General features: G+C 34.0%; 4 protein-coding genes and 1 long non-coding RNA gene across 12 annotated transcripts in view; 1 reads left to right on the top strand and 4 right to left on the bottom strand.

Moving 5' to 3' along the window:
- Positions 1-786: 786 nt before the first annotated feature.
- LOC105202029 lies at positions 787-3726 on the bottom strand. Of its 3 annotated transcripts, none has more exons than XR_005575028.1 (7): positions 2880-3726; positions 2394-2454; positions 2147-2207; positions 1865-2049; positions 1487-1634; positions 996-1217; positions 787-838 (listed from the first exon to the last, which is right to left on the bottom strand). It is a non-coding gene; the product is annotated as an uncharacterized LOC105202029 (long non-coding RNA). The 3 variants fall into 3 exon arrangements; XR_005575031.1 differs by having other exon boundaries at positions 1865-1930; XR_005575030.1 differs by lacking the exon at positions 1865-2049.
- A 119-nt stretch (positions 3727-3845) lies between these two features.
- The window catches only part of LOC105202033 (ATP-dependent helicase brm), a 29822-nt gene continuing 8888 nt past the window's right edge, over positions 3846-24779 (top strand). The window contains exons 1-2 of the mRNA XM_011170386.3: positions 3846-4121; positions 22599-24691. Coding sequence (XP_011168688.1) covers positions 3846-4121; positions 22599-24691 — 2369 coding nt within the window. The remainder of the gene's footprint in view (positions 4122-22598; positions 24692-24779) is intronic.
- On the bottom strand, positions 5816-8720 carry LOC105202032 (inositol monophosphatase 1). Its single transcript, XM_011170385.3, has 6 exons — positions 8481-8720; positions 7292-7425; positions 6950-7212; positions 6482-6587; positions 6225-6376; positions 5816-6082 (listed from the first exon to the last, which is right to left on the bottom strand). The coding sequence occupies exons 1-6, from the start codon at positions 8547-8549 to the stop codon at positions 5961-5963; spliced, it is 846 nt and encodes a 281-aa protein (XP_011168687.1). The 5' UTR covers positions 8550-8720; the 3' UTR covers positions 5816-5960.
- On the bottom strand, positions 9380-12644 carry LOC105202031 (inositol monophosphatase 2). Its single transcript, XM_011170384.3, has 6 exons — positions 12465-12644; positions 11368-11501; positions 11013-11269; positions 10117-10222; positions 9884-10044; positions 9380-9604 (listed from the first exon to the last, which is right to left on the bottom strand). Exons 1-6 carry the CDS (start codon positions 12528-12530, stop codon positions 9486-9488), a joined length of 843 nt encoding a protein of 280 aa, XP_011168686.1. The 5' UTR covers positions 12531-12644; the 3' UTR covers positions 9380-9485.
- LOC105202030 (inositol-phosphate phosphatase) overlaps positions 14011-24779 on the bottom strand; it is a 28093-nt gene continuing 17324 nt past the window's right edge. For 4 of the 6 annotated variants that reach the window (XM_039450631.1, XM_039450637.1, XM_039450641.1 and 1 more), the window contains 6 exons: positions 17806-17927; positions 17203-17333; positions 16779-17038; positions 16191-16299; positions 15944-16095; positions 14011-15532 (listed from right to left, as the gene is read on the bottom strand). In XM_039450631.1, the coding sequence (XP_039306565.1) occupies positions 15429-15532; positions 15944-16095; positions 16191-16299; positions 16779-17038; positions 17203-17333; positions 17806-17927 (878 nt within the window). In that variant the 3' untranslated portion in view covers positions 14011-15428. Of the gene's footprint in view, positions 15533-15897; positions 16096-16190; positions 16300-16778; positions 17039-17202; positions 17334-17805; positions 17928-19802; positions 21046-24779 lie in introns of those variants that run through there. The other 2 variants (XM_039450650.1, XM_039450644.1) reach the window with 2 other exon arrangements.

Below are 24779 nucleotides of genomic sequence, written 5' to 3'. Positions count from 1 at the left end.
GTCTGCTGAACGTAACTTTATTATTTATTTAATAGTGTTAATTGAAGAAACCTAATGAGAAATAATAACAAAATTGACACCGATTCAACATCAAAATCATCAAATCGACGTCGATTCGATGTATCATTTCTCACTGGAAACTGGATTCTAAAATTTTAATTTCTATTCCTAAATATCTATATTCATTTAATTGTATGCTTATTTTTGTGTGAGACCTTTTAGAGCTTTCTGTATCCATAAAATGTAGATATTGAATTATGATAACTATGGAGCCAATGTACTTAATCACAATCGTGATTGTTTAATTTAATCAGTTATTGAAAAAATAAATCAGACATTATATTGATTAAGAAGAATCAATCATTAAGCAGACATTATTAATTTCAGAAATGATAAATTATCTATTATATAATTATAAATGTAACTGTATATAAACACAATTTCTGAAATTATATATATTTATAATTATATATAATAATATAAACATATCTATTTAATACAATCTCTAACATATGATTACAAATTAATGTGTGATCTGATTAATAACTGATTCTTAATTTTCCTAATAATTTTCCTAATACATTTTTCTAATACATAGAAAAAGATTATTAAAATAATTAGGTTGATGTTAAATATTAAAATTATTGAAATAACAAATGATATAAAAAATCAAATCGTATTACAATTAAAACATTGTCATTTAAAAAATATAAAGTTTTTATAAAATTTTAAAAAAAAGATTGCATAACATTGAAAACAGAAATAAAAAAATTGATTTTCGACTCACCGATCCGATGCGCAACGAGCGGAGTTATTCAGCCACGAAGCTGCGATGATACTGTAACACAAATACATAAGAGATAGTAAAAATTGTGCTCAAAATAATCAATATTTCAAAATAAAATTTATATAAATTAAAAAAATTTTTTTAAATTTATTGGGATAAAATTAAAAAGAGAAAAGAAAGCTATAAATTTTAAATAAAAATTATTTACCCCAAGGTTGCTCCGCTGAGGCCCGATGCCTCTCCCAGGTCTCCTCCTCCTCTCAGAATAATTGGCAAGCCTCTTCTTTCTTCTCCTCCTTCTGTTGCACACTCGCAAAAAACACTCGCGATACTACACTAAAATCGTACGCGAACTAAAATCATTTACAAGAGTCCGATAACTTGATACTTGCGAAGTAAAACGTGCGAAGCGACGAACCAGCTGCGGATTCTGTAACACAAGAACATAACATTCAAATTAATAAAGTATCATTTAAAAGAATCAATGATTCATAATTTTACACGAACAAAATTTTTCAATTGTTTTTTAATTAAATATTTATTAAAATAATTATTTAACTTTAAAGGTCTAATAAACATAAAACTTTTATAAATTTTTAAATTAAAATTCTTTAATTATTATTTTTAAATTATCAAAATGATATAAATACAAAAAAAAGATTATAATTCATCTAAATGCAAATAAACAATAATGCTTACCACTATGTTGCTCCATCGATGCTCAATGCCTTTCCTAGGTCGCCTTTTTTTTGGAGTTGTTAACCTCTCTTCTCTTCTCTTCTTCCTTCTTCTCACAAGTTGTGATGCCATTTATTTCGGAGCAAATCTGTCTCGCATCCGCCACAATCTGTAAAATAAACATGAATATAATTAATACAGCAAAGCCTCTTTGTTTCCTGAATTTAATTTAACGAACATTGCGACGACAGTATATATTTCGATCTTTGCTCCAACGAAAATTATGCAAAATACGCGCTCGAGCAAATTATCAACGTACGAGAATGCCGCTTCTTTTTTCAATATATTAGATATTATTAAATAAAGTAAGCATAATATTAATATAAATGTTTAATTTACCAATTAAAGTGTCGCGATGCTACTGAATCATTCTGTCCCGCGTCTTGTGAAAGTGTCCAACGCGTTCTGCAGACATAAACGCAATTGCAATGGCGAAGCTATTTCATCTCCCGTGCGATCAACTTGATGCGCCACGATCGAGTGTCGCGATGCGCATCAAGTTATGATCTTCGCTCGAACGAGTACTGTGAAATAAACGTTTGTACGTATTACCAGCGTACAAATTCCGAATCTATTACACGACTATTAGTTATAATATGAAAACGCAATGTTGACGCTTACCTATTAAACAAGCTGCGACGCAGCTCGCTCCGCTTTCGATCCGTTATGCGCCTGCCTTGTTCTGTAATCAGACGTGAATCCGAGTCAAGATGGCGAGTCGACTTTGTTTTCGCGCGCGCGATCAACTTTACGCGTCGAGATCGACGCCGCGCCGCGCACCGCGACCACGCTACGTACGGCCATCGAATCTACATTACGCAAAGATTGAATTGACAGTAAATATCAATGCGAGTTAAGTTTTGCTCACCTGTTAAAGACTCTGCGACGCCACTCATTCCGGAGCCGGTCCGTCCCGCGTCCGCCGCGTTCTAAAAAGGACGTGAATGCTGTTAACTTAGCGTTAAGCGGTTTCGTCTCTCTCGCGCGGTCAACTTCACGCGGCAAAAGCCGTGGTGTGCGCCGTGACTATACCGTCGCGGTGCAGCATCGCTTTTGCCATACCTACATTTTTGACCGAATAATTGCAATATATTGTAGATTTTACTTATTAGTTAGACATCGCAACGACCTCCATCCCCGAATCGATCCGTCTCAGCATTGCCACGTTCGGCAAATAAAAGAGAAATACAATTAATATGGCGAAAGAGCTTTCTTTCCCGGAGGTCAATTTCGCGCGTCGCAATTGACGTGGCACGCGACTGCGATGTACGTACCTCGTAATCGTTCGAGCGAGTATTAAAAATACGCATTCGAGCAAATTATAATATGAGATTATAATATATGTTATACTTACCAATTAAATAATCCGCAATGCCACTCGCTCCGGAGCCGGCCCGCCCCGTGTCCGTCGTGTTCTGGAAAGGACGTGAATGTAGTTAATATAGCGTGGTTTCGTCTCTTGCGCGGTCAACTTCACGCGCCAAAAGTGACGCTACACCGCGGCGCGGCGGTGCGCGTGCGCGCACTTGAGCACGGCTGCGCGCGCATCCCCTCCACTCTACTCCCGCCTGACTACCGTCACGGAGTTGGAAGCCCTGCCTCTAGCCTCTACGGTGAACCAAGAAAGTGAAAATATGGCCGACAGCGTGCGTTTTTCAGAGTCGTTTACAGCGTAGCTTTCGCGTGTTCTCATATCTCTGACAGGAAGTGCGTGCGTGCGGTTATACACGCGGAAATGAATCCGGCGTGTCCGCCGCAATAACGTGGAACCCAAAACGGTACGTAGAGCGTCGAGACGAACGGTACCGTTCGATGCGACAGGATGCGCTCACTGTATATGAACGCCGCGCTTCGTTGGCCGCTGCTCCGGTTTGCTCTCCGGCCTTGTTTCCAGCAGCGAAACTGTCATGTTCGTTTGTCGTTAAACGGCTGGATAAGCAATCGGCACGGTATTATCGAACGCGATACATCACTCGCTAGTTCAGAACGGTTCGCCTTCGGCATCGAGGGGCGAGATAAAGAGGGACAGTAAGAGGGAAAGAGAGAGGTGTAAGTTCTGTCGTAAGGCCTTTCGGATGCGATTATTTCCTTGAGCGAGCTGGTGTTTCTCGAACACATGAGATGTTACCTCGCCCAACTGCCGTTTTGAGTAGTTAATTATAAAGTGCACTCCTCGCACTTGAGTAAGAGTGTAATGATTGCGTGAAATCATGTTTCTCATATGATAATAGTGAACCAACTTTAACACAGTTTTTCACATTTTGTTGTAACTTTCAGGAAGTAAATCTTGATTAAACTGGAACCTTTTGAACGTAACAATATGGCGAGCCCTTCGCCACAGTCCTCGCCTATGCCACCACCGCAAGCGCCAAGCCCCATGGGCCCACCGCAACAGGCGCCGTCCCCGTCTAATGCGCAGGGCAGCCCAATGGGACCGCCGCAGCATCATCCTCACAGTCCGACACAAGGTTATCAAGGTGGTCCACCAATACCACCAGGTGGACCACCTATGTCGCAACCACCACAACAACCACCACCTCAACAACAGAGCTATTCACCTCATCCACAGCAGATGCCACCCAATATGGGTCCACAGGTATGATACATTTATTGGTTGTGACAATCTATATCCTTTCCTTGGAGTTACATTTTTTACTTTAATGGTTATGCATGTGTATAGGTTATATAACAAAAGAAAAGGAAAAATTTATCACGATATTGAATGGATTAGATGTTTTGAAGGTTGATCTGATGAAATAGGGTGTTTACTACTGAGAAAAACTAGGAAAATTAAAAAATTTTTAAGTAATTTATTTTTTATTCTTGAAAATCATGGATTTTCATGGGATTTTATTGATATTTAAAAAAATTTTTGGAGAACTTTACTTTTAAATTGAAATTTTATCTCTTTTATCTAACCAAATTTTTTCTTAAATTTTTTTTTGATAATGCAAAATTGATTAGCAATATGGCACATCACGTACATTCTCATGTGATTCGTGACTGTTTATAAAAAAAAAAATAGAAGACATTATTCTAAATTGGCATTGTATGTTTAATCATCTTTTGAATTTTGAGTTAGATTCATATATTGTGGTTGTTATATTTAGTTCATATTATTTCTTTTTAATATCAAAAATATTCAAAACTTGAGTGACTTTTCTTTAGTATTGTATGATTAAGAAACATTAAAATATAAAAGATATGATTAAGAAATAAAACAAAATAAATAATTTATATTTAAAACAAGAAATAGCCAGCAACGGTCAAAATGGATCTTAATGCTTAAATAATATGTAACTTTACACATATTATATAGGTATATTATCTACTTTCTAATTCTTTAAACTGCACGTCGTTACTCTCGATTTTGAAAAATTTTTTAATTAGAATAGTAAAATTACAATATATTAAAACATGATATAAACAAAGTGCTTTAATGATCACAGCTAAATCTTAGTACTGATATTTTTTTACTATGATTTTATATATCTTTTTAAAATTCAACAATATATTAAATTAATAATCAATTCAATAATACTAATGCTAATAAGCATCTATAAGATCTCTTCATCTTAAAATGTTGTAAAGAATTTGTTATGAAAAATATTAGCCAGGGTATAAATTTGGATTTTCTTACATTTTGAGCCTATTTTTACTTTCTTATATCTATTTCTACCAATATAGATTAACTTTGATCTCACAATCAGTTTAACTTACTCTTTATCTTTTTCTAATTCTTAGAATTAAAAAAGATGAAGAGTAAATTAAACTGATATCAAAGTTATTCTACGTTGGTGGAAATAGGCATTAGGCGTTCTAAATCATCATCCGAATGCTCTCACATATCATTTTATTTTTGTTTAATGTACGGTGAATAAAATAATACACTATACAATAATGAGACACTCGAATGATGTTTCTGATTTCAAACACAGTCTAAGCCAGTTTAACTATCGAGGCATATGGTAATTTATCACAACAATCGACGATGTTAAAATGTTTTAAAAGGCTGATATGTATAAACAATAATAAATAAATAATAAAAATAAAGTTATTTCTAAGCTACATTAAACATTCTCTAATTTTACCTAGAATTTTGAATTTGATAAAACTCTTGAAGTTTTTAGGGAAAATCCAGAAGTTCTCAGGGAATTCTTTTACACAAGTTAAATAAATACCTTAATATAAATATCATATTTATCGTGAACAATCAATTTATATGATTTCAATATAATTTAATATAATTATAATGTACAGTAACTATCAGGGCAGAAAAAGTGTAAGATATATCAGTCCTAAGATACAATCTTTAATTTTATAAATCTATGGAGTTTTTGAGTTACGTCTAATATTATGTCTAATACTATGTTTTTAAGTTTGCATATATATGCGTTGTTATATAATATAATCTTTATTACATATGCCAATATAATCAATTTAAGTTTTTATTAAGTATCTGAGAATCGGCTTTCTTAATAAGATCCACAAGCTGTTGTGCAATTTGCTGATTGCATGCTGCTATAACTCTCGGAGTCATTAGATCCAGTTCTCCCCCTGTAAATTGTAGATTTGCAATATTCAATAGAGATTTTTTTACACGATAAAAAAAATTAAAATTAAAACGAAATAATCGGAAAAATAAATTTGTAATAATTATGGGGAATACTTGTGAGAACAGCAAAAGAGTAATATTTACCAGCAGTATCTATCACAACTCCACCTGCTTCTTCAATAATTAATTTCCCTGCCGCAACATCCCAAGCGTCGATACCTTCAATATGGTATGCCTCTACAGCTCCCATTGCTACATAGCATAAAGTAAGCGCTGCTGTTCCTAGTGATCTTATTCTAAAAGAGAAACAATTATTATTAATGGTTTTTGAGATTATTTACATATACATATACCATAACATAAAATTAAAATGTTCAATTAAATTAAAAAAAAATCATTACCCATGAGTTCCTTGTATTAAAGCATGCATTCTGCTATATACACTAGTTAAATACTGAGGATCCTTTGCGAGCCATGGTTCCATGGCCACCAATGATTGTGATAAGTCTGAAAACAATGAACGTATTACATATTTCTATTTTTGTTTCTTATATGTTGAAGTGGATGACTTATTTAGGTAGACAGAGCAAACAGACGGATTATAGTTATTTTTGAAAGTGATTGCTTTACGAAGGACGCAACATTAATTGATGTATATATAGCTCAGTTTACGGTTTTAATGGATATTAGATAACCTTCCACTGGAGCGTAAAACGCTGTACTTCTTACATTCATTTTTAACAAGGTCACAATAATACAGTAATACGTGAAAATTATATTCGTGTGTTTCTGTGTTATTAGATGCATGCTATTGTGTGCATACTCTTGATATAAAAATATTTTAAGTGAATGTATAGAATGCGCCTTACCTTTCACGTCCGAGGTTTTTATGGACTTGCCATTAAGGAAGGCACCGCAGTGTCTTCTCGCCGAAAAAAATTGCCTCATAAGAGGATTGTATATTATCCCAATTTCTGCCTTTTTATTTACTAGTAGTGCTAAAGAGATACATGTATGTGGAAAACGGTGTACAAAATTGGTGGTACCGTCTATCGGGTCTATTATCCACGTAGGATCATTGGTCAGTTGTGGCAGACAGCCTTCCTTCGCTACTGTTTCCTCTCCAATAAATCTAAAAAATTGTATCTTGTTACGTTCATCTTATTCACTCGTCATTGACAGTAGACTGTCTGTTAATCACAATAACTTACTTGTGCAATGGAAATTGTATTGACAATTGTTTTATTAATTTGTCCTCTATTTTGCGGTCATATTCTGTGACAAGATCCCAGTCAATCCCCTTACTTTTGACATTTTTTCTACTACTGATACCATCTTCTATTATCTATAAAAGATAAAATTCTTTTTCAAGTTTCGTTCGAATTCTTGCATTGCTTGACATTGCTCTTTTTTTATCATTAATTGTTGTTAACGAATGTTTCAGAATTTTTTTAATGAGACATATGGTTAATTTTTTTTTAGAAAAAGTAGTGTCATAACTTGTTATCACTTTCCAATTTTCTGTATCGCATATCTTTATAATTAAATTTCAAATTAAAAAATATTAAAGTCTGTTGGAAAAATTGGAGAATAAGATAAGCATATCAATTTCTGAACAAGATCTATTTTTGAACAAAGACACATTTTTATTGATATAGCTTTTATTTATATAGCTTCTTTTCGGAATTAAAAAATATGTGTATTAAATCAATTAAATCTAGATTTTGAAAAAAAACAACATTTTGTATGTAAAATATTTACTTTTTTCTTAAGAGTTTTCTTTCCTAAACATAAAAACATAAAATAGTGTTTTGAATGGATTTTTAATCATTTTGTTTAGAAATTTCATACAAATCTTAATGAACTTATGCTTAATTTATTGTATAATTAAGATGCAAATTACAGTTTAAACATTAGAATCTATCTAATAAAATTCAAATTTATTTAACAAGAATTATTTATTACAAAATTTATTAACAAAAACTGCAAGAAAATTTAGTTTTTATTAAATATTGTGATTTAAAATAATTACATAAGTTTTTAAAGATATGTTATAATTTTTAATTGTAATTATGTATTAACTGTTCTTCTAAACTGTTCAGAAGTTAATACGTTTACCCACGTAACGTTACCCTTGTTACGTGTTTAATAGCGACAAATATATAATTTTATAGAATCAGAAAATTTATAACTGAAAAGATCTGATATACTGAAACTCTTAACATAGTATTTGATAATTTGCTTCTTTTATTTGCATTGAAATATTTACAAATATTAAATAGTCTAATATTTACACTCGTGACTTGTCAGCTATCTCTGAATACCTAGTTATCGTATATTATCTCGCAAAGTGAGTTTTTGCAAGTTCACTTATCATATCTCCCGTAGGTAATAACTCACCTTTCCCGCATGTAAAACTAACTCTTCAGCGATTCTGTAGCACTCATCCAAATTATTTAACTCGTACATCTTTTCCAATTTGTTTCTGTCTTTCTGATACGATGAACAGTGAATGATCACAAACTCTTGCACGACGGTTTTGTAAGTACTCGTCGATTCAGTATCAGGTCGCCGACTGACTGATGCACCGTGAGACTCCGACTATCAACGTGCCAGATCGGATGCACGAATGGACGTCGGAGGTAGGAACGACCGAAACTTATCTGGCCGATGATCGCGCGAAAGTTTTATTCTGTCCGCGATATGACGTCAGAGCGTAAGCTGGAAGGTACGTTTGCCGTAAGTTGATTACGCATGGGCGTCGAAGCGAGTCGGAGGTTTACATCCTTACCACGATTTTTCATATACAGTTTTCCGTAAAAACCGCGGAATATTTCTGTCTTTCCCACATTCGTCAATAGGTTCTATAATTAGATGACACATCCTGAAACATGGAAATTTCCTTGCGGGGAAACATTTTAAATTCTCGTCTGGAGGACCTCAACGGTCATTAAACATAATGGGGAAAAAACAGATCAAATCATCTCTTTCGTGCATCTCTAATTACGAGCATAATTATGAAATATTCTGCTACCATTCGTACTATTCTTGCATTAGTGCTATGTAATTGCCTATGTAATTGCTTCTTTTTTAATTGACTATTTAATTGACTATACAGCCTCGAGGAAAGATACGCGAACTGAATTGCAAAAATACAGTCGAAGAAATAAATCATTTTATTCAGTTGAGATGGATTTATTGTCGTTTACACGAATCAAATAATACTACTTTATTTAACTGATAATATCTTTCGAAAGGGCCAAGTCTTATTTTCTCGTAATTCATGATGTAACTCGAAGTCTGCAAGTAGACAGTTTAATAACAGTTTAATATTACAGTTTAATATTTTTCATTTTAATATATTTTATATAATTTCAATATATTTTCAAATTATCGGTTTTTCTGTTATTTTGTTCTCATCTCTACTCGTTGATCGGCTTCACGGATGAGTCTAACGATATCGCGGGCAATCCTGTTGTTGCATGCAGCTACCGCACGCGGCTTCATGATGTCGATCGGTTCTCCTGAAATAAGACAAAGACGTATGATAGTCATTGGAGCGTAACGAGAGGCGAAGCAGGTGTCAATTAAACCCATGGTTTAACGGCACAAAGCCGTACAAAAATAAACGTAAATGAATTGCTTGTACGCATTACAGTTATTTTTCACGAGAGTTTGATAACTTCGTGAAGTTTTTTCCAAAATACACTTGATTGATTTTTTTTATCGTTTATATCATCGTTGCGACCATCAGTTTAAATAACAGTACAGTAGATTACAACTGTATGGGCTATAATAACAACCTGTTATGCGGTCCACGACGACGCCTCCCGCTTCCGAAATAATCAACGATGCCGCGGCTATGTCCCATGTCGAGATGGCAGGACCTTCGATGTAATAGGCTTCTATGATCCCGAGTGCGACGTAACACAATGTTAACGCCGCCACGCCGAGACAGCGAAAGCTTTCAAGGCAAAATAAATAGTGCGAGAAAACGGAAGTTAAAATGGCCTCATTGTCAGAAGTTGAGACTTACCCGTGAACCTTTGTAATGATGGTTTGGAGCCTCTCCAACGTCTTCTCTCGTAAAGCATCTACGTTTATGAAGCCAGGTTCCATACAAAACAAAGCTTTCGACAAGTCTGTGAAATTTCGCCACGTGTACGTTAACGTGTTCAGGGAATTAGGATAATTAACATTCATACACAATGACGCTTTCTAATTTTAGCCTTGTGACACGTTTCTGTAGTGTAGTTATGATTTCTCTGGATCATTACTGCCACACATTTAGCGTATCGCAATACAGTCATTTGCAACAGTTAATCTGTATTATCTGCCATTCTATAGCTTGAAGATAAAAAGATAATCAGATGTGAGGAACCAATTAGATCAAAGTTTTTTGTTACTACGCACGCACAGGAAGATCATATATACAGGAGAGGATATTAGGTAGAGCTATCCATTTACATTTTTTACAATAACAATTAATAATTAATATTTGAAGTTGAAAACTCAACGATTATACTTATCAAACTGTTCAATATATTCTAGACTCAAAGACATATTTATTATGTTGAATATTATTTATAAAAATATTACGACACTACATAGTGGGTTGAAGACGTGTAAGGGTGGTAATATGATCCCCAAGAATAAATTTAAAAAATGGGTTTTAATTTAAAAAATATTGTTTTGTTATAAATTAGATATTTATTAAAAATAAAGAGAAAATATTGCAAATGTACTGAAACACTGAAAATCTAGAATCTAGAAAATCTAAAACTCATCATCTAATAACGAATGTAATACGAGTGGTCATAACATCTACATGGTCCATAATACCACCTTCTCCTCTATTTTCTACATTTTTGACGTTTTCGTTTGCATTCACGTATCTTATCAAATTGATCTCGTCAAAGACTAGTTCGTTACCTTGCACTTTAGACACGTGAATCGGTTTCCCGTTCAAAAATGCGCCTCGTCCTTTTCTAGCTGTAAACAGCTCCTCGAGAATTGGATTGTACACGATACCAAGGACCATTTCTTTTTTCACGGCCAGACCGATGACCACGCACGTATGCGGGAATCCGTGAATGAAGTTGACAGTGCCATCGATGGGATCTATGATCCATGTAGGGGCGTCAGTTAATTCCGGCAGTTCTGAGCCAGTCGACTCCTCCGCGATAAACCTGATACGTATGACAGCGCAATTGTATTAATTATGTTATATTCGTGCGTTATTTGCTTTTTGTTAGACGACACAGTGTCTGAGTAATGTTTAAATTACCTGTGATCTGGGAATGCCCGTTTGAGTTTGCCGATGATAATATCTTCTATCTTTCGGTCGTACTCTGTGACGGGATCCCAATTGCCCATTTTCTGGTCGACATGTTTGAGATTGTTGATGGCATCTCGGAGAATCTTAATTAATATTTTATATTTAAGACAGGTTACTTCAAATTGTTGAAAGATCGTTGAATCGTTACGTAAATAAAAGATAAAAATGTGAGATAAATAAAACGATTACTCGTGAGATAAAAGCGCTTCAAATGTCTTAAACGCGTGTAATTTATGTTAGAGAGGATCGTTTGATTCATGTTATTTCACAACTTGCACACTCGACAAATCTCGTTTTTCCTGTTGCTCCGAGTATGGAAAGATTATGATAAAGCATAGAATTGTTTATCGCTACAATCATCAGAAAATTTAATAGACTGATTTAATTTAATCACTAATAAATCATCGGCGCATTAAGGTGTCTACTTTATTTCCATTAATTCAGTTTTCGTAATGATAAATAATCGCTAGTTTGATATTCGCCGATTTTGAAAATTATACGAACGTTGGTCGCAGAGAATAAATATTCATGAAGATCAGGATCATTACTTCACAGATAATCATTTTATAATTAGGTATCATTTTATCTATATGATTACATAGTTATGAATATGACGAGGAATTATTAATTAGGAATAATTAATTTCACAGGAATTTATTTCTTACGTGATGACGAAAGATTAGAATGGCAAACAGTATAAATTCTTAAAGAATCTTATTTTGTAGATGTAGATACGTCACATCAAATATTTGGCTCCAAACACGTTCTAGGAAATGATTGGAAAGATTTCACATCTGACATTATACTAATGCCATAATCTTTCCTATTCGCGTCATCTTATGTCGTGCGTTATCATTTCATTCGCGTCACAAGTACGTAACCATGGAAGTGTGTATGAAGCAATGGTTTTTTTAATGTCGCACCGGCCGATCTCAACGGCGTCACTTAATGCGTATCTTTTATTTTATTTGAAATTGTTTGGTCGCTTATTCGGTGACCGGTGATGTGGACAGAGATGAGATCTGGTGGTTGCGATGTATGCTCACCTGGGCAGCCTCGCGCGTCAATTTAATAGCAGTTTCGTAGTACACGTCCTCGGCGTATCGTGCCATTTCCGTATAACCTGGTGAACGCGCGCGCGGCACGAACGTGCGTCTGTTTCGACCTCGTCGGGAAAAGGCGCGAGCAAGCACTGTGTTGCCTGTGTCTACACCTCATGCTTTTTCATTCGAATCGGTTGCGCCTGCTACATTACGATCCGAGAACGACGATCGGCGCATTCTGTCGGCGCCTTCCGTGTGGAATTTACCTCGAAATTTACGATCCTTAAAGCCTTTCGGATTCTTGAGCCCTTATCATAAATTTCTAATTGCCATTGCTCGTTAACAGGAGAATACGATAAATAATAAAATGATCTCGACTAATTTGCCTATTTACGTATGATATCTTTTATTACTACGTCGTTCCAAATCCGCGCATTAACATTTCACATTGGCTTTTGTAATGACAAATTACTGAAACAAGATAAAACTTATATATGACAGAGATGTGATACTTACTCGAACATTATACTGTCTTGCCTACTTTGTGAGATAACAACAATGACATTCTAAAATTGGCCTTGATTTTATATCCCGTCTGAGATGTACTCAATTACACGCACCTGCCACTCACCACGACGATGCGAGATGCTTCTCGACGACGCGATTGTTTTACAAAGAGAATGATCAACGCTATCTCACAATAGTTTATTTCCCACATCGTGTTTAAAACTCCTCGATTAAAGAAATTTCAAGTTTTTAATAATACAATCCTTCGCAGTGGTCCGAGAGATATCTCAAATAACAAGGTGGCTATTGTGCGTGTGTGAGTTAATTGTGATGATAGATAGGGATGTAAAGTCACAATAAGATATGCAAATTTTGCATGTTAATTGCCACGACGGGAAACACTATAAGTGTTGCAAGTTTCACGTCCTCGAACGGTGGGCAAACATAAATTTTAATATAAAGTTTAAAATTTAGTTTCTACTTCTGATTGCGTTCGCTCGTAAAATATTTACAACAACATAAGCTTACTTAGATTTATATGTGGAATATAAATCGCTTCATCTTACAGCTTATTTATAACGTTCAATTCATTATGTTTCGTAATAATTAACACTAATGTTTCATTAATATTCATTATTTTGAGTTTAGTATTAAAACAACGGTCATTAAGAAGTGTATATTTCTAGAAAATCTAGAGACTATATCGCTTCGAGACTCTTTCGAGGCTTAAACTATAATTAGGCTAGTTTTTTTGTGTGCTTTATTAACATCTAGCGTTGTTGATTACGCGTAAATATTTTCTATGCTGACATCGAGAATTGTCTATAATTTTGATTATTATCTTGCAATCTTTTTCTGATTCTTGATTTTTATCTTTTCTACGTTTATTGATTATAAGATTCTCTGTTTGTAGCTTACACATGTGTTGCGCAAGTACTTAATATTACCTAATGATTGATCCAATTTATTCCGACTGTATCTACATTTATATCTGTCACAACACGCTATTGCAAATATGTTTTATTTTAGTTAAAATATTGTGGGACGTAATTTATCTTTTATCTGGAACTAAAATCGAGATTAATTAGCGAGAGAGCAATTAGCTTTATTAGACTTATCGTTTTTTTTTCGACAATTTTTTTCTATATACACATCACATACCAATTTTTTGTTTATCTGTATATTGCAACGGTTTGAAAAAAAAATGCATAAAGACTGATAATGAATGACGCATTTGAAAAACTCACCATACGAGTATGTATACATCGAAAATTTGATGTGCAGATATGTTGAGGATATCCGTTCGTTGTAATAAAAGAAATGGTGAAGCAATTTATAACAGCAGTTGTAAATATTTATCGTACACAATACAAACATTATTACCAAAGATTTTCTTCAGGATGTCAATAATTATTTTTATTATCTTATCTTAATATCAGTTTGCTATCTTATAAGACAAACGGCATATAAAAACCTACTGAATTATTTCAATTTTTAATTCAATATTATATCCGTATAATAGAACAGTTAATATATTAAGTTATTGAGTAATTAAAAAATCTGTAATTGTTTATTTATCAAAAATCTTATCAAATATCCCAGAGAACTATTATTACAAAATTTTACTAAATGGAAGAATAATTTAAATAAAAAATTTTGGTGATTGTGTGGCAATTATTTAAGTCGGTATTTACTGCAAATAATACTTGTGCAGTTATACATAACTATAAAGGTGTGCATTATAGATTTTTTTGTTAAGAAATAAGTGATCTTGTATAACACACGTAATCATTTACGATTGTACCTATGATTTATGCTTCTCCATCTAGTTTCTGAATAAATTTGTTTACATACTCATCGTAATGTTACGTGACACGACAAATTAAAGCAATTTTTTAAATATCACATTTCATATCAGTGCATTCAAATGTTGATGTATACCGACATTATCATGTTCATAAACTATTGTAAATTGTTCAAAACTTTAATCTTAAACTGTATAGTTTTAATACTCAACACGAAAAGTGATATATCGATAATGCGGAACGTTGTTTTATTGTTTTAATATTTCGAGAAGCAAATTTTATTAAATAAAAAAATATATATTGTTATATCATCAATATATCTTTGCACTTTGTAATAATTTTATTTTATTTATAACGATGACGGCAAAAATCGAAAGAAAAACTGAGAAAGATTATACTAATTTTTAATTCACAACATTGCGATGGCACACTGATTAACGCAATCCGAATGATTTCATGTGACATCTGTAACTGCGTCAATGGGACTTTTTAACGGAAACTTCTTTAAACTAATTTTTATAGATAATTTCCTTGTATTACATGATAAATACGCGGTTGCTGCTGGTACACACCTTCTCCTGCTTTATACTCAACTCTTGAATCAAACGCGTGAGTCATTTTTCGCTTTGCGTCAGGTTCTCTTGAGTCTTTTTCTTTATGTTTTTAAATCAGTATCGGTGATTACTTTAGACATCTCTCGTGCTAGAATTTCGTTCGCTGCTGCGATAGTATGCGGATTCATAATATCATAAGCACCACCTGTGAAGAATATCATAACAATTAGTTTTGCAGTAATTGGGACATAATCGATTCTTACACTTATTTTCCTTTTAATTAAAATCTTATTTTACAAGAATCACTATCTCGATTATGATTTTGATTCTTTTGATTCTGATAATTGAATCTAAAATTTCTGACTGTAATTGTTTGAAATAATCTCTCTTTTATTTGTCACACTAAAAGTATTTTAATATGTGCGTGAATAAATGTATTTATAGTTGTTTTATAGTTCGAGTTAGTTTTGTTAAAATTATTTTAGATAGTAATATAGATAGTTTAGAAATAAATTTTTCAGAAAATTTTATATGTTTGCAATTCATATCGTGACAGGAAGTTCGTGAAAGTTGGTCATAGTGATGTTTGTTTATTAATCTGTTCGCGTTATTATACCTTTTGTATCTATGATAGTTCCACCTGCTTCACGTATGATTAGCGTTCCTGCTGCCACATCCCAAGGTCTAAGGCCATCATAGTGGAAGCAATCCACCGCACCTCGCGCTATGTATGCTAGGGCTAATGCACCTGATCCGGTATTTCTGGTTCTGAATTAACATAGAAAGGATTTTTTTCGAAATAATAAATATCGGATTAGATATGTATTCACGATTAGCTAAATATTTAATTTTGTTTCACTTACGTCTGCGTCATTTCGATTAAGGCATCGAACCTAGCCGCATGTATGTCTTTGTTCTTTTTCATTATTTTTAGAATTGACGAATCGCAGAATAGTAATGCTTTTTTCAGCTCTGTAAAAAATGTGAAGCAATAAAAACAGCACTTCTTACAGGCGCACTTAAACGTGACTCTTTTCCCATCTGCCGTGAAATTGTTTTTTCCTCCGAATGAATCAACTATATGTGATTAATACGTAGGAAATATGTAGAAAATGCGATTAATATGTAGGAAATATGTAGAAAATGCGATTAATATGTATTGCACGGATCTATAATATTACCGTTAAAATTAAATACTGTTATTGAATCGAATGTGCATTTAGTACTAATTTTTACAAAGTGGAAAGATACATGACGGAAATCAACTGTGATGGATGGATGGAAGCTTGTGTAAATTATATGTGGAAATAATGATTACAAAATGGAAAATGTAGCAGTCTTGAGTTTCTGAAAATCCCTCATTTCTGCGAAAATTGGCATTTAACATCTTCGGAAATATAATGTTGATAATCGCTTTTGTTTCTATGTAAACGTTACCGTACGGGCATTACCAGTGATTTTAGAGGTATGAATCGGCTTTTCATTCAAGAAAGCGCCTTCGCCTTTTATTGCGCTGTACAATTCTGAGCACAATGGATTGTAGATAATGCCTAGAACGAGCTCTTTGCAGACCGTCAAACCTAAGGATATGCAGACATGAGGAAACGAATGTATTAAATTTGTGGTTCCGTCGATCGGATCAAGGAACCACGTCGGTGCGTCCGTCAATTCTGGTATTTTCTCCATCCCTATCGTTTCTTCCGCGATAATCCTGAAACGCAAAATATATTGGTAGCTTTAGAGGGCATGATATTATGATTTTAATACAACATCAATTATTAAATTAGTTTGAAGTTTGATTGTCTAATGAATTCCAGTTGATCTGTTCTGAGATCTGCGATTACAGTTGACATTACACATTACAGTATAACTCACTTGTGATCAGGAAACTGCTTGGATAGAGCATCGATAAATATTTTCTCAATTTTGTAATCAACATCGGTTACAAAATCCAACTCTCCTTTGTCATATACTTCTTTTTTGCTTTCGAAACTACTTTCGAGAATCTATATAGATAAATGATACAAAGTACATATAAGTAAGGAAGAAGATGAAAGAAAGACAAAAGATATTTAAAAAATGATTATATAAGTACATATTTCTAAAAATGTAGAGATAGAATAAAATTTATGCATTGATATTTTTTAATTACTTTTGCGAGATTTATGTACAACATTAAATATTCTGCTTTAAAAATCTTAGAAATTGAGTATTATCAACAATAATTTTTTTATAAGAATTTAAAATAGAGAGAGTAAGATTTTTAAATTAATTTAACATTTTTAGACATTGTTTTATAAGTGTCACGTAAGAATTATTTCAAAATTAATTCAAGATTTTTAATTTTCATAAATTTTCACTTATTTACACGCATGCACGCACGCACATACACGCACGCACACACCGTGCAACTTTCATTATTAAATTCTATCTTCAAAATTGTGCAATTCTTCCGTTTATGCATCAGCTGTGATTCACCTTGCCTGCATGCAACATGAGTTCTTTCGCGAACTCGAAGCACTTTGTGATGTCCAGATCGCTTGACATGATAGTCGACGTTGAGAATTGTACCGGTACGACTGATCGATTCGTACTAACCTCTGTAAATGAAAAGTTGCACCTAACTGCTCTTATCTTTCTAATTAATGATATTTGATAGCGCAAATAGTGCAGATAAATAAATCTCAACATTCGAAAAGATTCGTATGCGCTTTTTTATTGATGTCAGCTTATCTAGATTTATAAATATTTTTTTAAAAACTTGAAGTTTGTTACATCATATAATAGAAGGAGAGATAACTTCATATACTTAATATTTTTTTTTCTTTTTTTGATACTATAATTTAATGTATATAAATATATATTAATTTTTTTTTATAATATGCATCGCAATACTTTATGTATATTAATGTCATGTTTTTTTACATAAGCAACATTATTTTCTATATAACAATAATTTATTTCATGAAATAGAATCTTATTAAACGTCTCTATTCGAATTATGATGGCCATAATATATTTACAACGTATTAACTTATTAAATAAATAAAAACTATATTATTAAAAGGCTATCTTTTAGTACACTAAATAAAAAAATTTAATTAACTTTGAAGTTGTTGAATATTATTTATTAACAATTTTTTTCTAAAAAAAAAGAGGTATGTAGGTATCTTTAGCGCTTTATATTTTTATCATTTGCATATCAATTTCAATCCAATCGTTAGATATTTTCGTTTTATACAAAGTGTTTTTCTCAAAAACTGGACTCCCTTTTAACAGCGGATAGGAAACACTAAATCAATAAAAAAAGTTCATACAAACATGTGTTCTATTTCTTGTTTCTGGAATAGTAATTATTTTTGTGCTCCAGTAATGTGCAGCTGCTCACCTTTATAGAAGGTGCTTGAAATGGCTACCTTCCCATTTTATTCGAGGGGACATTCTCCAAATGACTTTAGGACATCCCCATATGTGCTGTATGGATTTGGTATACAAACTTACATTCATTATTAATTTTTAATAATTAAGTACTTCTAGCTCTATTAAGTATTCTTAACAAGAGAACGAACTGAAATAAACTCAATAAACAAAATATGTGAAATCAGAGGGGTCGAAAAATATCGTGAGGATATTGAACATTGTTTATAAATATAAATCGAAGGTAAGAGGTGCTCGAAATGGCAACCTTCGATCTGTATGTATATATCCTGTGAAAGTAAGTTGCACGTTAGTGGAGCACAAATATGAAAGTAACTGTGAAACAAGATCTGATAAGACACATGTTTATATGAATTGTTTTATTGTCCCTCCTATCTGCTGCTGAAGTCCATTTTTTAAGAAACATCCTGCATACTTATGTAGTAATATTTATATAATGATAATACTTTCGATGAATTTTAATTCCATGATAGTATTCGTTATCTCGTATAATTGCCTTATCGATACTTTTAATTATTGAAAAAGTATGCAAGAATTGCAAAAAAAACAGTACGCAGAATTATATCTTATACTATCACTGTATAAGTGATAACTATGAAATGAACCTCTGTACCTTTTAAAAGATACTTAAAAAAGCGGTAAACTGCACTGTTTAATCGTGCTTCCTAAATTTAAAATAGGAAAGTTATGCTCGGTTTGTCTAACAAATAACAACGACAATGGTGTTTCTTCTTTACACGTTTGGATTTAGTTGTGATATCTCCATTTATAGAGCATAGACAAGAAAATCAAGAATATTTTTCTAATATAATTTAAACTCCAACTGTTTCAGTTGAGATTAATTACAATTCAATTAATTTAGTTGTTGATGCATGAAAATGTGAGTTCTATTTTTGCGACTTGTGTACATAATCATGGGCGTTTTTTTTTTCGCCATTTTACATGAACTTAGTGACAGTCTTTACCGTGTCTGTTGACACTATTTATCAATTAATGTATCAGAGAATTCGAATAAAATATAAATAATAATTACTTACTATTACTATTGTAACTATGTTCAGTAATACGCGTGCGTTATTTTCTAATGCACTTTCAACATGATATACTTGTCAAAAGGTTTGATCAGGCCCGCTGCTACTCTCAAACTGCAAGGTATGCTCTTATGAGTTGGCCTCGCGTGCACTCTTACAATTAGCGTTATTAATCCCATGCACATGACCTTTACTTGTTCAGTACACTGATTTGTTATACATTGTATTTATCGCGATTCATAGCGATTTTTAGTGCCTCATGATCAAATATTTTTTTTAAGTTGTACACTTTTTCTCTAATAATACGGTAATAAGACAAATGGATACAATTATTATTGTATCCATTATTGTATCCAAATGGATACAATTATTATTGTATCCATTTCTTATTATCATACTATTAGAGCCTTTCTAGAATAACGTAAAAATAGTCGTAAGTGTTTGTAAGGCGCCTTTGTTTGTCCGTACCAACGTATCAGCTTTAATTTCAATTTAACTTTGTTTTAATTTTTTTTAGTTCTAAAAATAAAAGTTAATTGCTAATAATGAACGTGTAACTGCGCCTTATAATGCTTGGCAAATACTACTCCTTTCCCATTACTAACAAAATATGATAAATATTAATACGATGACATAGTAAAAGTATACGTACATGCAAATTATTTTAATTAATGAATCTTTTTTTTAACGATATGATTATCTTAATTTTTTAATATCGTCTTCAATACTCGCGAAGGAACGTTATTTTGCCTGTAATATATCAGCATTCTCTGTTACGTTTTAGGATCGTGTTTTATTAACTTACGAGTGTTTTTGCTAACTTGCAGTTATCGACAGCTAACAACTTTGATGACGAATTCTGCACTTGATCGAAACAGAAATGATTTAAATAAAATATATCTCTTATAAAATAACTATATATTTGATTAATATCAGAGAAATAATCGGAGGTATATGTAAGATTATATATTTGTATAAATTACTATACTGCTAGTCTCCTTTATTATAAGTACATCTACAGCGACGTCCTAGGGTATCAAGTTCTCAGATTAATATCCTTTGATAGCTCGTATATCAACGTGACATAGAGTCAACACCGTTGAACCATAGTCTTTATTCGACTTAGATAAAAGTTTCCAATTTTCACAGAATAATATCGCGAATGTTCTCGATAAACGCATATAAAGTTTCCAAGGGTAGTAAAGAATGTGAGTCATGGAAGAATAAAATATTAGATACTATCGCGAATTACATGTATTGATTTATTTTATGTAAAAATGAAGAATTAGAATAATAAAACAATAAAACAATAAAATATAATAATAAAAAATAAACCCATAATAAAAAACTTTAACATATTGTATTAGAATGTTTGAAGTTTGTTGTTCCATGGATTGATAAAAAATTTATATAAAAAAATTTATATAAAAAGTACTACATAAGTAGTAGTCTATAAAATAGCAATTTATTCGATTTTTAAATTTATAAAAATTGCTTACTTATGCGTAAGAAATCTTTTTACTAAGTTGCTGATAAAAATTGTTTTGATTTTTTTTTTATCGTCACCAAATCCCAATCTCCAGTTTTTGCCTCAATATTCTTAACGCATCATGAATCACCTGACAGTAATAGTACATGTATTTTAACCATACTATTTTTGCAAAAGTAGTAAGTGAGATAATGATATTGAATGTCTTCAACATAGACAATCCATCAATTATAATTTATTTGAACTTATGGAAGATACGATTGTATATCTGATAATTTTTATCTCGTGCTTCTTGTAGTATAGAGAAAAGTCGTTAATGTATTCCGATATATACCTCTTAAAGCAACATCGGCTTATTTTTTGGAAACTAAATATTGCATTGTATTAATACTAATAAAAACATTATCTGCTTAGATAATTATATAATAAATAATAAAAACGTATTATATAATGAACAATGAATAAACTGGAATTAAATTTAAACCAATTAAACATGACAAAAAATATTGAAAAAATAAATTTACATAATACAATAGATTAAAAAACAAGATAAAACTTTCCTATAAAACTATGATAAAATTGTCTTATTTTAAAAATCTAGGAAATTAAAATGATAACAAAAAAACCTTTATTTTTATCACAATTTATTACATACTGGTTGCATAAACTGCAGCAGATAAAGTATTACTATATGTATATTGTTTTGTCTATCAGTCAATGCTTCTGGTTATCTTTGTAGCATGTCTCATATTGCTTAGTCGACGACATTGAACGAAGTGTGAGAGGTTAACTTGTACACGCAAAGGCGACTAAATAAATATATTTTTATTAATGTGCCCTTCACGCAAACGCGTCAGGTTTTGCGTGTATTTTTTTGCACCTGATCCTGTCGTGTATGTGTCCACTTTTATCAAGTATGAAATTAACCGTCATTATCGTCACTAATTGAAAGTATATGCTGATTATATCGCGGTTATGTTAAATACACGTGCACATTGAATACAATATTGATTTATAATTTTTGCAGATTTTTATCTATCTTACGTGAAACTCATATATCTTTGTAAATCTTGCAAATATTGAAAACATTTTATTATTGTATTATGCAATCTTTATATAATCTTTTTCTTTCATCGTATTAGAAATATTTTGCCATTATGTGTATTTTGTGTCACACACACACATACATACAAGTATATAATACATATATTATATATATGAAATAGAAAATTGTGGTTCATTTATCTAAAATTTACATAATTCATATTTCGATAATCTTAATTATAAATATCATGATTTTTTATTTTTTTCAGAACCAAGGTCCAGGCGGCCCAGTTGTACAAGTACCCACTTCCCAAGGCCCCGGAGGACCAATGGTACCTGGACAAATGGGTCCGAATGGACCACAAAGTGGCTCTCATATGATGCAAAGTGGTCCGAATCAGATGGGTTCTAATGGACCCGGTCAGATGGGTCCTGGCGGACCAGGACAAATGGGTCCTGGTGGACCTGGTCAAATGGGTCCTGGAGGACCTGGGCAGATGGGACCAGGAGGCCCAGGACAAATGGGTCCAGGAGGCCCTGGACAAATGGCTCCATCTCACATGGTACAAGGTGGAGGTCCTCCTGGCGGGCCTCATATGGGTCAGGGTGGACCAGGACAGATGGGTTCGACTACCGGACCCGTTCCGGGACCTCAGATGGGTACTGGAGGTCCTCAAAATTCTCAAATGGTTCCCGGAGGACCCGGACCCGGACATATGGGTGGACCTCCAAGTCATATGAATGCAAGCGGCCCACCAGGACCAGGTCACTTAACACCTGGTGGTCCCCCCGGACCAGGACATATGGGTAGTGCAGGACCACCAGTATCAGGACACATGAACGCCAGCGGACCTCCTGGATCTGGACATATGAATGCGAGTGGTCCTCCTGGATCAGGCCATATGAACACTGGTGGACCTCCTGGTTCAGGCGGTCATATGAACAGCGGCCCGCCGATTCCAAGTCACATGAACGCAAGTGGTCCTCCAGTATCTACACACATAAACGCGAGTGGTCCAGGAAGTCATATGGGTCCTGGTGCTCCTAGTCAGATGTCTGCAAGTGGTCCTACAGTACACAATATGGGTCCAGGAGGTCCGAATCAAATGGGTCCAGGTGGTCCAAATCAGATGATGGCGAATAGTCAAACGCAAATGGGACCTGGCGGACCGATGGGCCCTGTTGGACCAAGCCAAATTGGACCGAATGGACCTGGACAAATGGGACATAATGGGCCATCACAGATGGGTCCAAATGGACCTACACAAATGGGCATGGGTGGCCCACCCGGACAAATGAATATGAATGCACCGAGTGGACAAATGGGACCCGGCGGACCTGGTAATCAAATGGGACCTGCAGGTGCAGGTAACCAGATGGGACCAAATACACCAGGCAGTCAAATGGGACCTGCTGGTCCAGGTGGACAAATGGGACCAGGAAGTGGTCCTGTAAGCCAATTAGGACCGAATACTCTTGGCCAAATGGGTCCTGGAAGTGGTCCAGGAAATGTTCCAATGACAACAAGTAGTGGACCTATAGGGCCTAATGGACCCACCGGAATTGGTATAGTCAGTGGACCTGGTGGGCAAATGACTTCTAGCAGCGGTCCCGGAGGACAAATGGGTACAGCAGGTCCTGGAGGCGGCTCTGGAGGACAAATGGGTCCAGGAAACGGCCCTGGAGTGCAAATGAATGCTGGTAGCGGACCTGGCGGTCAACTGGTGCCCGGAGGCGTACCTGGACAAATGGGACATGGTGGTAGTGGACCCGGAGGCCAAATGGGACCGGGAAGCGGACCTGGTGGACAGATGGGACCAGGCAGTGGTCCTACTGGTCAAATGGGACCAGGACAGATTCCATCTAGTGGTCCAGGACAGATGATGCAAGGAGGTCCGGGTGCTCAAATGGGCCCGAATGCTCCAAGCAATCAAATGGGACCTGGCGGTCCGAATAGTCAAATGGGACCGTGTGGTCCAAATAATCAAATTAGTCATACAAACGCGAGTGGACAAATGGGACCTAATGGACCGAATGTTCAACCTCCTCCTACTACTCAGATAGGTCCCGGCAGTCAAAATCAAGGTCAAGTACTTGGTAGCACAACACCATTAGGATCGGGTGCTCCAGTAAATCAAATGAGTCAAACTGGAAGTGGACAAATTGGACCTACTGGACCTACAGGGCCACCTGGATCGGGACAAGAGAATCTGAATGCACTTCAAAAAGCGATTGACTCTATGGAAGAGAAAGGTCTGCAAGAAGATCCACGATATTCTCAATTATTAGCCTTAAGAGCTCGTCAAGGCAGTGGCATGGGCGACAAGCAAGCCTTCAATACACAACAATTACAACAATTACGGTACGTAAATTATTTTAACTATTTTATTTCAAATACTGATATATGCATTACATAAGGACATGAAAATTACGAGAAAGAAAAATTAAGA

This window comes from Solenopsis invicta, chromosome 1 (genome assembly GCF_016802725.1).
Source record: "Solenopsis invicta isolate M01_SB chromosome 1, UNIL_Sinv_3.0, whole genome shotgun sequence".
NCBI classification, from domain to species: Eukaryota; Metazoa; Arthropoda; class Insecta; order Hymenoptera; family Formicidae; genus Solenopsis; species Solenopsis invicta.
The sequence above is the reverse complement of the archived record's forward strand: the minus strand, read 5'-3'. Positions and strand labels throughout refer to the sequence as shown.

What these genes read in the sequence shown, in the direction of transcription:
- LOC105202032 (XM_011170385.3), bottom strand. Translation starts at nt 8,549, where the DNA reads ATGTACGAGTTAAATAATTTGGATGAGTGCTACAGAATCGCTGAAGAG. An exon ending in TTAATACAAGGAACTCATGG is followed by an intron (nt 6,377 to 6,481) that starts GTAATGATTTTT and finishes TTTCTCTTTTAG; the next exon opens with AATAAGATCACTAGGAACAG. An exon ending in AGTTGTGATAGATACTGCTG is followed by an intron (nt 6,083 to 6,224) that starts GTAAATATTACT and finishes TACAATTTACAG; the next exon opens with GGGGAGAACTGGATCTAATG.
- LOC105202031 (XM_011170384.3), bottom strand. Translation starts at nt 12,530, where the DNA reads ATGGCACGATACGCCGAGGACGTGTACTACGAAACTGCTATTAAATTG. An exon ending in TGACGCGCGAGGCTGCCCAG is followed by an intron (nt 11,502 to 12,464) that starts GTGAGCATACAT and finishes ATATTAATTAAG; the next exon opens with ATTCTCCGAGATGCCATCAA. An exon ending in CGGGCATTCCCAGATCACAG is followed by an intron (nt 11,270 to 11,367) that starts GTAATTTAAACA and finishes CATACGTATCAG; the next exon opens with GTTTATCGCGGAGGAGTCGA.